Here is a 14978-nt window from a genome sequence, read left to right as displayed (position 1 = left end):
GCTGTAGATGTGTTTATTGTGTATTAGATCAGATAGATGTAACTAGCACATCAAACTCACAATTTCAAGGATATTTTTGCTTAGGTAGTGTCTACGTAAGTGAAAAAAGTGCACTGGCTTAAGGGAAAATACTAAGTAAAACACAGGTGGTTGGAGGGTATGGCACATCAGCATGCCCGTGTCTGGGAAGCGTGAGCTGGCACAATGACCGGCATCAACGAGAGGGGGACACTGTGTGGTTAGGGGGCTGGAAGTGGGGTGCCCTGGCCCCATTGGCTGTGGCGAACTCCACGGAGACCCAGACAGGAGAGAAGGAAGCAGGCAGGGAGGTGGGGTAGAGGAGGAGAGGCCAGTGGGGCTCAAGGGCTCAGCTGGGCTGACTGTCCGGCTATCTGCACCCACGCGGCCGAGCCTGGAGGCCACATTGCCGCCTGTCCTCCTGGGCTGCGTGGTCCGCAGCTGGCTGATGTAAAACACACATGTTTTGACTGAAGCTGCTCCCCCCCCCCACCTCCTGAAAAACGCCAACATTAAAGGGAGCATAGCTTTGTAAAACTGAAACTGTAAAACGCTTCTGAAACCCAGCCCGGGGGATTAAAGAAACCACATGAAAAGGGACTGCGGACGACCTGGACGCTGACTTCCTGTTCAGAAGTTCTCTCAACATGTGCCTCCCACCCGGCCGCGGCGTGCAGTGAGGAGGAGGAAGGACGAAGGCCAAGGCCAGTGGGGGTCTCAGGGGGCCCCCGTAAGTCCAGAGCTCACTAAAGTCCAAGGCCTGACAACCTCAGCCATGGCCCTCCCTGGCCTCTGACCTCTGGGGACGCAGGAGAAGGTGCCATGTTGCCCTTGGTCTTGGGGCCGCGCCCTGTAGTAACACAGGGGTTGGGAGGGAAAGAGACCACAGCCACCCACCATCTACTTCCTGGCCTCTGCCAGTTTCCCCTGCTGTTCACAACATGGTCCTCACTGGCCCTGGACCCTTGGAGAGGTGGGAAGTGCTTGGAGCCCAGCTCAGCCTTCTGTCAATCGAGTTAAGAGCCTCCCCCAGGTGCGGGAGCTGACTCAGGTTCAAATCCCAGCTCTGCCACTTCCTTGGTACGGCATACCCATGGAGCTCCCATCAGAAGCTCCCCACTTCTTCCCTCCCCATGGCACTGAGCAGTTAGGGTAGAACAAGCAGTGCGTGTGCAAGGATGCCGTGACAGGGATGGTGCAAAGCTGGTTCTTCTCTTGCTCTCACAAGACTGGGGTGGGAGCTCCCCCTTGGGTCTCCCTCTTGCTGCCTGGCCTTGGACAAGTCACATCCCCTGTGTGGGCTCAGGACCCTCATCCTTGGGATAGGATGGGCTGGGTCAGAGGGGAAGCCTGGTCTACAGACAGTCACACATCATATACACTCAGCACGGGCACACTCACGCCCCCATCACACGTCATACAGACACAGACCCACACACACATCACAGGCCACTTGTGCCGCCGCCACCCCCAGCGTCATTACAGCCCTCCCTCCATTATATAAACTCCCCGTGCCCTCCAGTGTCCCCCGCAATCACTTACCTAATATTAGGATATTAAAAAATATGGCAAGATTTTAAGAGACTTATTAAAATGCAATTAGCAGCGTGTACGACTTAAGCAGGGAGATTATTTTTAAAAATGACTTGATTGTGCAGAATACCACGCACCTTCCCCAGGCCGTAAACCTGCCAATCACACACATTCTCAAATGAGGTTTCCTCGCTTTCTCTTTGTCCTTCAGGGTTTTCTCCTGCCCCCGGTGACCATGAAGGCTGCGGGCTCCCCTCCACAAAAGCGACCCCCTACACACACACACACACACACACACACACACACTGAGTCCCCTCAAGAGGCCCCTCAGATGAAGCCAAGGGGGTTAATCAGGTCCAAAGCCAAGCCTGGAGAAGTTTGGAGAAACCCGTCAGAGGGTAGGCAAGGGGATGGAGGAGCCGTCACCCCCACTTACCCCCACCCCCATAAAGATTTGGATTGGCAGAGCTACTGCCCCGGTAAGGATGACAAACTGTCCTTGCTGAGAAGGGCCTGGGGATGCGAAGGGCTGAAGCGAGCAGAAGAGGTCCAAGGGAGTGGATTACTGTTGACCCCCTCTGCAGGCTGAGCCACAGAGACCCCCCCCCCCCGCCCCAGCCCGCGGCCCCCCGCGGCGCCCACTCGCCCGCGCTGGAACGGTGGGTTATGCTGCCCCCTGCTGCCCGCTCTCTGCACTGCAGCCCCGCTACCGGGACCCGGTGGCCGAGCGGAGACGTTCGCACGGTAGGGGGTCAGCCCTTCTCCAGCGGCGAAGTCCACGAGAAGGACCCCAGGATCTTCCCCGCTCTAACCTTAAACACGCATGTGGGCACGTGCTGACCGCTCTCTCCGGCCGCCCCCTCCCGAGCAGCCCCGCCCCCCGCTGAAGGAGTTTATCAAACGTGCTCGCTACTTCCTGGCATTAGGCTCCCGCTGGCACTTTTATTCCAACCATAAAAAGGCTATTTCATTGAGAAATAAAGTCCCATCTCCCTGACGTGTAACTCCTTTCAGAGCTCTTACTCAGCCGCCAGCAAAATTTATGTTTCCTGGATGCTCTCTCCTGGGATTGCAACTGGAAATTGGGGAGAGAGGGCTGGAAGCGGGGATTTCTTTTCTGGTGGGTGGGAATGTGTTTATTCCTTTGGTCTAAGGAGCCCGGAAAACCACAAGGTAGCCAGGAAAGAACCCCTGCCTTGGAATGAGGAGGCCAGATGGAGACCTGGTTCTGCCGTCCGTGACCTTGGGCGAGGCCCTGAGCCTCAGTTTCCTCGTGTGTAAAATGGAAGAACGATTCCTTCTCTCCTCAGAGGGATGGTGCTAGTTGCAGTGGGCAGCTGGAGGTGGAAAGCACTTGGAAGATGTAGGGGTGCCAAGTGTGGCCATTATTATGGAGGCAGAAGAAGCCTCTGACTTAGAGGGGTATCCCGGCACAGATTCTCCCGGGGAGTGGTCCTCAGCCTCCGTGTGCATCAGAATCACCTGGAGGGCTTGTTAAAGCACAGACGGCTGGGATTAAAACCCACCCCCTGAGTTTCTGGATCTGTAGGTCTGGGATGAAGCCCAAGAATTTGCATTTTTAACCAGTTCTCGGCGATGCTGATGCTGCTGGTCCAAGGACCCCACTTTGAGAACCACCGTTCTGAGAGCTTTGAGATCTGGGATGTGGGACAGCTCAGCCTGGGACTTGGGAGAGGAAGAAGGAGCTGGTGGGAGGTCACCTGTGGAGCAAGTAGGTGTGGACTTTAGCCAGCTACATGGGAACGAGCATCTGTCTATATCCTCCTATCTTGTCCCCCCACTGTCTTGGTCTGATGTCTCTGGCAGCCCCCAGCCCCAGAGACCAGACCTGTGAGCCACAGAGGTAACGGGAAGTGGGCTGAGCCGGGGAAGATGGATCCTCGGGGTGAGGGGTTCCCGCAGAACTGCATTAGAAACACCATCTTCACGGATGGTCACGTTACCCTAGAGTGGAGGTTGTCTGACCATCTGCTCCTGTTTCCAAATAGCCTGATGCTGAAGCGGAGGCTCAGAGAAGTGAACTGACTTGCTCAAGATCACACAGCTTGGGCAGGACACCCAGAGGCAGCTCTTCCCACCACACTCTGTCTCTGGTTATGCAGTAATTTGGAGGATTACTAAGCTGATGACTCTAATTCCAGTTTAAGTAACATTCAAATACCCGATGGAGACTTACAGCTGAGGCTGGAAGAGCGTGTTGTGATGGAAGAAGCCTGCATCTAAAATCTGGGAATTCAAGACCTTCAGCAAGGGAAAACAATGAGCCTGGATGTTGCGGGATGTCAAAACCGGTTCAAGGAGCAAAACCCCAAAGGGAAACTGGAGCACTGGCTGCTCCAGGTAACAGGAGAGAAAGACAATAAATGCATCACAGACCCTAGGCTTTATGCACAGAGTCACGGAGGAAAAAAGATGGAGCTCCAGGCTGCTGAGGGTGGGGAGCCACCCAAATACCAGCTTGTCTGATAGCCCGCCCAGCAGGGTGCTGACCCCGACGCGAGGAGCTGCTCCCTGCCAGGATTTCACTGAGCACAGACATGTCAGCTCTCAGCCGTCAGCCATAAACAAATGACTGTAGGACCTGGGAGGGCTCAGAAAAACTGGAGGTCCCCAAGGCAGGGAAAACACTCACACATGTGCCCGCACAGCCCCGGGATCAGGCACAGGTGACACCCAGGCCCTGCTGGCGGACCCAGAGCCCTGGTCACAGATCTGGGGTTGTCCTGTCTTGAGGGAGAACAGGAGACCTCCCCAGAAGTCCCAGCATTTTCTAATTAAACGCAACTGTCCTGCTGTTGAGTCGGTGCGGAGCGGAGCAAGGGGAAGGAAGAGAAGGGAAGTGGTTTGTCCAGCGGCACAGCGCACTGGGCTGGGAAGAGTGCCCAGAACGGCTAATGCCCAGACCCTCTCCGCCTGCAAATCGCCGCCCGCCTGGAGGGCGAAGAGCCAGTTATGCCAGGTAAAGGCTGGCGATTTCATTAACTCCATTCCCTTTGTCTCGTCTCCAAGGGTGCAGGGTGGTTAAATCGGAGGAGGACTTGGTAAAGGGTCAGCCTCGGTTTACAGGACTTTCTCGGGTGTCTGTGCCCCTAGTCTGTGAGGTGCCAAGGCTGGGTGACTCTGCAGAGATGGAGAAAGGGAAGAGGTGGATGGGCAGGGGGTGGCTGGAGGAGAGACGGAGAGACAGAGACGGGGACTGATTCCTGGCAGAAACACTGCAGGCCGGTGTGTGGGATAGAAGATGTGGCAGGACTCAAACCTCACCGGCAGCCTTCTCCACCAAATCACCTGGAGGTGGAGTGGGAGAGGCTCAAGCCCCCCAAGAAGCCCCAAGAGGGGCCCTGAGAGTCACCTTCCTTTCCAGTGGGACGTGTTGGCCTCTCTTGCCCAGAGCTCCCCATCCCCTTGCTGCTGCTGTTGCCTCTCTGATGTCCACTCTCCAGCCCGCTTTTTAAAGCCAGAATAAAATCTGGCCTCCTGCCTTGGCCTACAGCCCTGCAGGCCCCTCCTCCCATCCACGCCCTCCGCTCACTCCACCAGCTTCACCACTGGCCTCCTTTCTGTCCCTCCAACCCTGCTCAGGGCCCTTGCACTTGCTGTCCCTCTGCCTGGATGGCGTCCCCAGTTCTTTCCAGGTTTACTTCTCAGAAGGGCCACCCCGACCGTCCCACCCAAAGCAGCCCACCACCCAAGTTGCAGGTTTGGGTCTCTTCAGAGCACTTGGCGTTACCTGAAATTGTCATTGTCAATTGTTTATTGTCAGTCTCTGTCCCCTCTTCACACACGTGCACACGCTTGCACCCGTGTACACTAGACCTTTCGCTCCTGCCCCAGGGTCTTTCTCTGTCCAATTCACCGTCTCCCCCCACACCCCCAGAGCTGGAACAGTATCTGGCACAGAGGATGCCCTCCATAAACATTTGTCAAATGATGGGGTCCAGGATATGCACTACGGGAAGGCAACTGGGGGTCTGGGGAACCAGCCAACAATGAGCCCACCACATCAGTGCTGGGCTCTAACCGCCTTCCCCACCAGCTAGAAGAACTTCTAGCCCCGATGCCATGGGCTCCTGTGAGCTGATCCAGGCCCAGGGGAGGCCAAGGCCTTCTTTCCTCCGCAGTCCAGGCCACCCAGCCAGGTGTCCTGGGCAGCGGCCATGAGGTTGGCCCTCCTTCTGCTGCCTTCCCCTCTAGGTGTCAGGCTTGCCCTGGCATGGGTGCCGTCATCCCCGGGCAGCGGCCGCCCGCAGGGGAACCGCCTGGCAGGGTGGGGGGCTGGCCTTGGAGTCACGGCTCTGATTCAAGAAGGGAAATCATCCGAGCTTTTAAAAAATTAAATGGAGTCAGTAATTTGATTTCAGAGAGAAGCTGAAAACCTCGTAATGGCAGGAGCAGCTCAATTCCGTGGTGAAAAGGAAAAGCCTTAAATGGGGCTATTAAGCTCTTGCCCGGGATGGATCTGCCCGGAGAAGGAGGAAGGAGGGGGCGGCAGGGGGGAGAAGTCGTCCTCGAGGTAGAGACCGTTTATCAGCCAAGACAACCCTGATTATTTATTTATTTATTTGTTTCGCGTTCCGGGCGTTGCTGACGGCCTCCTCTCCTTGGCTGTGTTTCAAATCCCACTTCCAGTGATGGGCTGGCCTGGAGGGGCGGGGGTGCCATCCTTCCAGGGAAGCACCAGGTGCTGCTCTGGCTCAGACCATGGCTGGGCTTCTGGGCCAGGGTGCCTAGGAGCGCTGATGTCCCCCCAGGGACAACAGGGGTCACTGGAGCAGTCCAGGCCAGCGGGGTACCAGCTGCTGCCATGGGAACCAGAGGAAGGGAGTGGTGAGTCATGACGGCAAAACAGTAACACTCCTCATTCTCCTCCCACGGGGTCCTTTAGAGACTTGGGGTCATGGCCCCCGGGGGCCTGGGGTAGCGGCGTCTCACGTCATACAATCTTACCACCCCCCTCGCAAGATGTTTGAACTGTGCCTTCCATGCTCTCCTGGGAGCCCAAGAATTGGACTGCTCTGATTTGCCTCGATAGCAGCAATAACCTCAAGTACAACTCACAGGTTCTGAGCATATGCTGTGTGCCCGGCCCTGTGCTAAAGGCTCTATATTCATTTCCTCACTTACCCCTCCACAGCCCATCAGGCAGGAACGATTATCATCCTCCCATTTGACTGATCAGGAAACTGAGGCACAGAGAGGTTAGTGCCTTGCCCAAGGTCACACAGCTAAAGAGTGGTGGGATGGGACTTGGACCACAGCAGCCTGGCTGCAGAGCCTGCACCCTGCCCCCCACCCCCTCACCCCCCATTGCCTCACCACATTTAACAGCAAGAGGACAAGCACGCAGACACTGGGCTGGCAGGGAGAGGCCAAGGGGTGTTATCCTGCACTCAGGGGAGGTCCAGGCTGACGGGAAGGATGCCAAGACACCACCCTCCCCACTCCTTTGTGCCTGGTGTCCCCTGGGGTACTCCCATGACTCACCCTGGCGAGGCGTTCTCTCAGAAGCCCCTCCAGACATTCTGAAGCTCAGGAGGCCGGGGACTTTCAGGGGTGGTGGCTAACGTGGACTCTGTCAGCTGCTCCTGTGGGGATGTCCCCTGGCCAGGCCAGGCGAGGAAATGTCCACGGGAGCCCACGGGGTCAGCATTTGCTGGATGCATAGGCAGTCCCCTGCTCATCCTGTTCCCATGGTCAGCTCGGGGCTGACTCTGGGCCTCGGACTCTAGCTGACCCTCCCACAGGTCAGGCGGCAGGCTTCCTGGAGGTGGAGGCCAGAGGGCTCTCCAGAAGGGCTGTCAGGCAACTGCCTTCTGCCAGCAGCTGCTCAGCAGTAAGAGCTGGCAGAGGAGGTGCTGGTCCCACTCTGTTTCTCCCCACGGGCTCGAGTCCCAAGGCCCTCAGACAGGTACGGGTCTGGATGCTGCCACCACCCCTTGGAGGTATTTGCCATGGGGTAGTGACTATGACAAGCTTCCCCAGCAGGAGAGCAAGTCCCGGCCCCTCCATGTCCTGAGTTGTTTCTGAGGATGATGGGTCCAGGGCCCCTGCGGCCCCCTTCCCAGGAAGGCCAGGACCCCTCTGGGGTGGCCCCGCAGCCCCCATTGTGAAGAGTGTTTCCTGGGGCTCTTTAGGGGACAGTGGGAACCCAATGCCTCTTCAGCCAGGGTGGTCAGCGAGGGCCTTGTCAAAGGCAGGACCTCCTTGCCGGCCTGGCCTGGCCCCCTGCGTGGACTCGGTTGCAGTCACAGCCCACTGACAGCCCTCCCAGCTGGAGGGGACTTCCTGGTGGCTGGGCGGGGTCCTGCTCGGGCCTTATAGTTCCTAAACGGTCAGTTAGGGTGACAGAGGACCCTGAGACCAGGAGTGCTGTGGACTGTTCAGACCCCAGAGAGGCGGTGGAGGAGAGGAGACATCTGAGGACAAATGCACAGTGAGGACCATGGGGGCAGGGATGACTGGCGGGAACCCAGGGCTAGCCTCGACAACTCCTAGGACTCTGAGGACAGTGCAGCTGAAGGAGAGGTGTCTAGGTAACCCCGCTTCCCCCCGGGGAACCTGGGGACCACGCTGATCCTGCATTGCTCTGGGAAAAGGGAGATGGTAGCTTCCCTGCTTCTTCCAGAGGTTTGGCTGTTTGCAGGAATGGCCCAAACTCCGTCTTCAGGGAGAGAGGAGTGGAGAGAGAAAAAGCATCAGAAATAGGAGGATGCGGGTTTCAGCTGCCCTGAGGATGGCAGCCCAGAGAAGGGCCTGTGGGAGCTGTGACCTCCAGCTGGTTCTCCAGGCTGGCCCCCGGGCTCCAGCCACAAGTCCTTTGAGGCATGCCTCAGTTTCCTACTCTCCGTTTGTGTGCATAGCCACTGACTCTCCCTGCTGCCTCCTTTTGCTGAGTCTCAAGGCTCTGGGAGGCTGTGAGCCATGCAGGACAGCTGGCAGGGGGGCTGCCCTCAGATAGGAGCTCTGGGGGGCCCCAGCTTTCTCTGGGGAGTGTTCTGAATTGGAGGAGGAGGAGACATGGCCAGAGGTCAGAGCGGGGCTCCCTCTGGAAGAATGGGGGTAAGAGAGAGCGTCCTCCAAGGCCTCTTGGGATGGGCCCTTCAGAGGAAACCACAGGCGGACTTGCATTGGCCAGCCCATCGAAAGGCTGGCGAGCGCAGCTCTGAGAAAGCCCTTCCCGGAGGCTCCCGAGGCAGCTGATCCTGCAGCCTGGAACTGGGAAGAGGCAGCAGATGGCATCCTGCTGGAGGGGTCTCTGGTCCTGGGGATGGTGGGATGGAATGGTCCTCGGCATAGCCACTGAGGCAGGCAACTCCCTTCCCGAACCTTCGAGAAAGGAAGCAGAGGTCAGCTCTGCTCCTAAAGAAGCACAATCCTCTGACACCCTGTTGGAGGGGCCGTGCATGCCCTGGGCAGGGAACTGTCTTCATTGGCCGAATTTCACAGACCTTTGACCTGGGGTCCTTTTTGAGAATATGTGGGCACCAAAATCTGTTTCTGAAATTGAATCACAGATTTTCAGGTTTTCTTTAAAGAGTGCCTGGGCCTGACTCCTGGCTGGTTTCAGCTTTGAGCCATTCCCTATTTTGAGGCCAAATACGTCAGCCCAGCGCCAGGAAGCACACAGAACCAGTCTCGCCCTTGACACTGGTGACATTCTGGGCCAGATCATTCTTTGTCGTGTGTGGGAGAGGGCTCCTGGGCACTGTCAGATGTTTAGCAGCACCCCTGGCCTGTACCCACCAGATGCCAGTAGCATCCTCCTGAGTTGTGACAATCAAAACCGTCTCCAGACGTTGCTAAATGTCCCCTGGGAAGCAAAAATATGCTCCCGGTTGAGGACCGCTAGGTTAGAGCTGGCAAATTCCGGTTCATGAGTTAAATACAGCTCTTAGACATGTTTAGTTTGGCCTTCAGAGAGTTTTAAATATTTTTTAAATTAACTGACAAAATTTTATAACCAACTTCTCCTGGAAAATCAGAGGATTTGGCCACGCTGGCCTGCCTCTTTACAAGGCAGGAATTAGTTCTGGCTAAGCGAGCTAGGGGGTCTCTTTAAAGAGGTCTGATGGCTGCCAATTCACCAGAGTCTCCACCACTCCCTATCATCTCCTACACTGAGCTTCACGGCCTTTATCATTCTACACTTGGGGCAAGGGGTGTTTTCCCCTTCCTTCACATACACTCCTTGCCTGACCCCAAGATGCATTTTCATCAGCAACTCTTGCTTTAAAATGTGAAACAGGGGCCAGCCCCGTGGCCAAGTGGTTAAGTTTGCACACTTCACTTTGGCGGCCCAGGGTTTCACTGGTTCGGATCCTGGGTGCAGATGTGGCACAGCTCATCAGGCCACGGTGACGTGGTGTCCCACATGCCACAACTAGAAAGACCCACAACTAAAAAAATATACAACTATATACTGGGGGGGCTTGGGAAGAAAAAGCAGAAAAGGAAAAAAAAAGATTGGCAACAGTTATTAGCTCAGGTGCCAATCTTAAAAAAAAAAAAAAATTGAAATGCTTATGTTAAACCTCTTGGTTTCTGGACACTCCATTGCCTCCACTATTCTTGACATCTCCAATCTTAAATAATTAGGATTCCTCCTAAAGGATCTAAGGATTTTTTGGAGAGGAAGGAGGAGATTTAAAAAAATAATCTGTAACCACCAAGTGCTTAGGCAATCCTGGTGCATTAATGTCCCGGCATATTAGTCACATATTTACACAGAGACATGTTCTTTGTCATTTCAAACATTTTAAAAAAATTCCTAGTGAAAATTCAGTCCAATGGGCATTTATGAAGTGCTTACCAAGGGCAAGGCAGTATGATAAAGCCCATGAAGAATAAAATGCTGAACAGGACACAGACCCTGATCGCAAGGAATTCACAGGCTAGAGGGAGAGACAGGGGCGTGAGCCAAGAACTATAATAAGAATAGAAAGACCTAGAAGCTGCAGGGGGTGATGCAGGGAAGGTGTGCTGGGAACCGGGGAGGGAAGAGATTCATTCCACTGCTGATGTGAAATTAATAAAACGAGAAAGAGAACATTCTTTCCCCATGTAAATCTTCCCAGAGAGGCCAGAAAGTCTTCCTACGATGTTCTTACTGCTATTGCTGAGCTATTTTTGTATTTCATTTACTATGCCCCTATCAGGGACCTTCCCTCTCTTCAAAGCCCAGAACAAAAGCCACCTGCTCCTCGGCATCTCCCCTGAGCCCTCCTACCCTCCATTATCAGTCTCTGGACATCCTTCTCTCCCCTTCCAGACGGGACGGTGCTCGAGAGCAAGGACCGAATCTGGTAGCCTCTGGTCCCTCCCGAGCCTCCCTCAGAGCCTCCCACTCAGCAAGTGCTAAGTGAATATTTGTTGGATAAAGTTCTAGCCCTCCCTTTCCAAAATCAATGTCATCACTGCAGGAAACCGTTAAAATAAAACAGCCGAAATGTGTAAAAACTTTCAAAAACATTTCCATTTTTAGCAGACTGTTAGAACTCATCCCCCATCCTGCCTTTTTCCTTTGTTGCTAATTCTGAATTTGGGGCTAGATGTGGTAGGCAGTCCCCCCTTTTAATCTTTAAATATAGTTCTGACTATAATTACATTTTTATGCGGCACCGAAACATCATATCCTGGTAGCGGGGCATTCCTGCACTGTTAACATCTGAGTTAAATCTCCTTCGCGTCTGTCTTCTATTGAGGACAGTTAGGAAGTCTAAGATGAAAGTGATCGACATCATTTGTGAATTATGTGTATTTCCTTACGCTGTATTTCAAGGGGTTTTGCTCCTGGTGGTTTTGCGAATACCGCGTTGTCTGGTAGCCGGGCTTTCACTGAAAACCCCTTTCAAGACTGGAAACCCAGCATCCTGGCATGGAGGACACACACCACGTTTAGAAGAGGGTTTGCCTTGGGTTAAGAAGTAAGTTGCGTCGTGTGGTACTCTTTGCCAAGGAGCCTAAGCCGTCTAGTAAGGGACCCGAGAACTGGAGGCCACACAGAGAGCTGGGCGGATCAACACGGAAGGGGCTCATCTCGTGCCGTGGACGCTGCTATCTAATTGCCGTCATCGCCAGTCCTCTCCACAGGTATCAGTATTCCCATTTTGCAGAGGAAAAAACTGAGGCTCGGCGGGTTAAGTGACTCGTCAAGGTCCTGCGGCTAGCTAGGAAGCTGATGTGCCCTCAGTCCCGGGCGGTCCCTCCCCTGGCAGTTTGACTCCAGAGCCAGTGGCTGAGTTCCCACTTATCTCCCAGGCCACTCCTGTTCCTGTGCCAGTTCCAGCCGGTATGCCTGACACCAACGCTTATGCGGTTGGGTGTGGGACCCGTCAGGGCCAGAAAGGGAAGCCTTGTCACAGGAAAAAGGACCACAAGGCCAGGGAAAGAGGGTTCGTGTGGCATGTGCCTGTTACCAGCAGGCACACCCTCATGGTGACTCACTCACCCGCCACTGGAAGAAGAGGACGGTGGGGACTGCCATTTTGGTAAATTCCAGGCTCTGGGCCACCCTAAAGAGAGCCTGCATTCCTGGGGCTCCTCGGGCCTCCTGGCATGGCTGTGGGGCAGCGAGGATTTGGTGCACATGGCAGGGTGCATCCTGTGCCTGATGGCTGTCGTCCCATGGGGCTACCCTGTCAACAGTGCCAGGCCGCAGGGGCGTCAGTGGCAAAGGTCCGTTTTCAGCCGCCCCACCGTTCTGCTCTTCACTTCTCTGACTCCACATGGCATCAGCGGCCTGAAGGAGAAGGGGCCTCCAGAAGCGGCAGCATAGCCAATGCCTCCACTGGGACATCGACCACCACAGAGCCCCTGTTTTCAGTCACCGTGAAGATGCTGGACTGGTGGACCCAAAGGAATTTTAGGCTCAGGCTTTCCTCCAAGTGGGACCCGCTTTTGACCAGATCCCATCTCTGCTTGGGGAGGTGAACGAAGACCTCCGACTCTGGCTGGGACGACACTGGAAGGGGGAAGGGCATGTGACCCAGGAAAATACACACTTCTCAGGTATGTGGACAAAAGGGTGGTGGCAGGACCTTAGCCAGGGGCCACGCCCATGGCCGGCACAGCACACTTTCCAAATCAGTGACGTGAGACTATGTGGTGTTTGGTATCACTGCCTGAGTTGGAACTTGGCTGCACTGATGAAAAGAGAAGAAAAAAGCCATCCCCAAACCCTGGGGGATCCTGCCATCTATGGAGGAATTGCCAGGAGCAGGGCTGCCCCTGGGAAGCTGTGAAATGTCTCTGGCAAGATTGTCTTCAGCTTCCGTGACCTCGCCTGGTGCCCCGCCCATTACCAAAGCTGCTCTTAAGAAATAAAGCTCATATCAGTTGTTTACACTTTAGCAAGAATTTCTCGTTGTGTCAGCCCTCTCACAGGGGCATTTTAAGCCAGTGCTGCAGTTGCTAAATGAAAGCATCTGTCTCTGAATAAAGAGATTTCAAGCATCGAGAATAAGGGAAGAGACGTTGGGGGCCTTGGCAAGGCCATCCCCAACGCCCTAAACTCACCATAGCCCCATCATAGAATTTGGTCCATGATAAAATTCTACACAAATGTAAAGTCTTAGTCTGATCTACCCACACAGGATGAAGCTTTGATCCACCTAACTTTGCATACAGATTTCCTTCGAATTTAAATTCCCTGGAGGTAGGAAGTGGATTTCCAGATTCCGGGCCTCCCTGTATCACACCCCACGCTGAACAAAATAGTTCTCATATACAGAGTCTAGATCAGCGGTCCCCACCACTGTCAGACCAGGAAGCCGTGGAGAGCCTGGTGAAGGCTGCAGACTCTCCCGTCTTTGCTCTCAGAGCATCTGGGGAACGTGCAGGAGTCTGAAGACCCCGGGTTTGGAGGCCTCTGGGAGATGACTCTAATTTTCATTCACATTCTGTACCCGGTCCGTACTCCACACATACTCTCCCTTCAGAAAGAGCAAAGGTCTCATTGCCTCAAGCAATTCAGGAATGCAAGGCCAAGGTTGGGGCTAGATGAGGAGAGATGGTGTGGGACCAGGGGGATAAGGTGCCCAGAGGAGGGAGGAACACAGAAGGGACGAGAGAGAGATGAAGCCAGAAAGGGTGGACATTAGGGGCCCCCCTGGGTCCTACGCGGTGGCACGCAGCTTCCAAGGAACAGGCAGAGTAGCCACTCACCAGCCAGAGTGGAAGGAGCTCCGCGTGTGTGCTCAGCAGCAGGGCGAGGCTGGAGTGTCCCCCCGTGGCCTCTGAAACTGCTCCTTCCGGAAGCAACTCCCTCCACGGGGGCCCCCTCCCTCCTTCAGACTGGACTAAACCCCCAAGTGTCACAGCGCCCAGGTCAGGGCTGTTGCTCCAATGCAACGAGGAAATATTATTTAGCCGGGATATTTTTAGCAGGAAGCAAGCTCGGAGCAAATGTCATGTGAGCCGTCTTCTCTTACACGGCAACTTTGGGCTATTTAAAGAGATGGTAATTACGCTCCTGCCACCACGATCAGGATCAGGACGAGCTGAATGCGTGATTGCAGGAGCCGCTTGTCGGCTGCGTGGAGCACTTTACGCTAATGGAGCCCAATTTTCAAAGCCGCCTGCCTAAATCTGTCCGGTCTTGCAGGCGGACACTTGAACTGGCACTGGAAGGTTGGCAAACTGCTCTTCGGGGCCTCGTAGCCACTCCCAAGAGCAGCTCTGAGGGTGCTATGCCTAGAGACCGCCCCCCCCCCCATCCTGGCAGGGCTGCTGCCCACCACTGACCCCCGCCTCTGAAGAAGGTCTTGCCTTGGATTTGGGATGGTGATAGTGACGGTGTTGATGTCCACATGCAGTCCCATCAGGCTGGCATCTTGCAGAGAAGCCACCAGCTCCCCTCGAAGGGACAGCAGCCACAGGGTCTGGAGAAACAGGACACATTCATAATAAACAGTCTGGCCCAGGAGAAACGGTCACTAGGAGATCAAAGAGAAGGTGCACTTGAGGGGACACTCAGGAAGATGACACGGCCAAGGGGCAGATGGGCAGGACCAGGAGGCAGGGCAGCAGGTCACTCAGGGAAGAAGGCAAGCTGGGCACTTGCGCCCCTTATTCTTTAGGGGAGCAGACCCCTCGCAGGAGCGCTTGGCACATAGTAGGTACATACCACGTAGCTGAAAGAATAAAGGCACTGTTACCTACTAGCAATGCCAGCCAGGCAACCCACTCTCCGCCCAGGCCAGGTGCAACTGGAATCCTATCCTTGATTCCATCCGCAGAACTTCAGTGGGACGTTGGCAATCGGGCCTTGAATAAAGGTGGGTGTCTGGATGGTGGCAAGAGGACAGGCAGGAGTCCCTGGCTTGTATCCTAGGAGGACTAGCAGGAGGAATTCAGGAAACTTGAGAAAGGGAAAACTCACTGACTTCAAATTTTCAAAGGGATGTGAA

At 55.0% G+C, this 14978-nt stretch overlaps 1 protein-coding gene across 1 annotated transcript; it reads right to left on the bottom strand.

Annotated features, from left to right (window-relative positions):
* Positions 1-7185: 7185 nt before the first annotated feature.
* C2H1orf127 (chromosome 2 C1orf127 homolog) lies at positions 7186-8430 on the bottom strand. The gene is given in 5 exon segments (XM_070609401.1): positions 7186-7712; positions 7715-7819; positions 7822-7962; positions 7965-8233; positions 8414-8430. Coding segments are annotated over 5 exon segments (927 nt in total). The 3' UTR covers positions 7186-7317.
* Positions 8431-14978: the final 6548 nt, after the last annotated feature.

The sequence above is a fragment of the Equus przewalskii genome, chromosome 2 (genome assembly GCF_037783145.1).
Source record: "Equus przewalskii isolate Varuska chromosome 2, EquPr2, whole genome shotgun sequence".
NCBI lineage: Eukaryota > Metazoa > Chordata > Mammalia > Perissodactyla > Equidae > Equus > Equus przewalskii.
The sequence above is the reverse complement of the archived record's forward strand: the minus strand, read 5'-3'. Positions and strand labels throughout refer to the sequence as shown.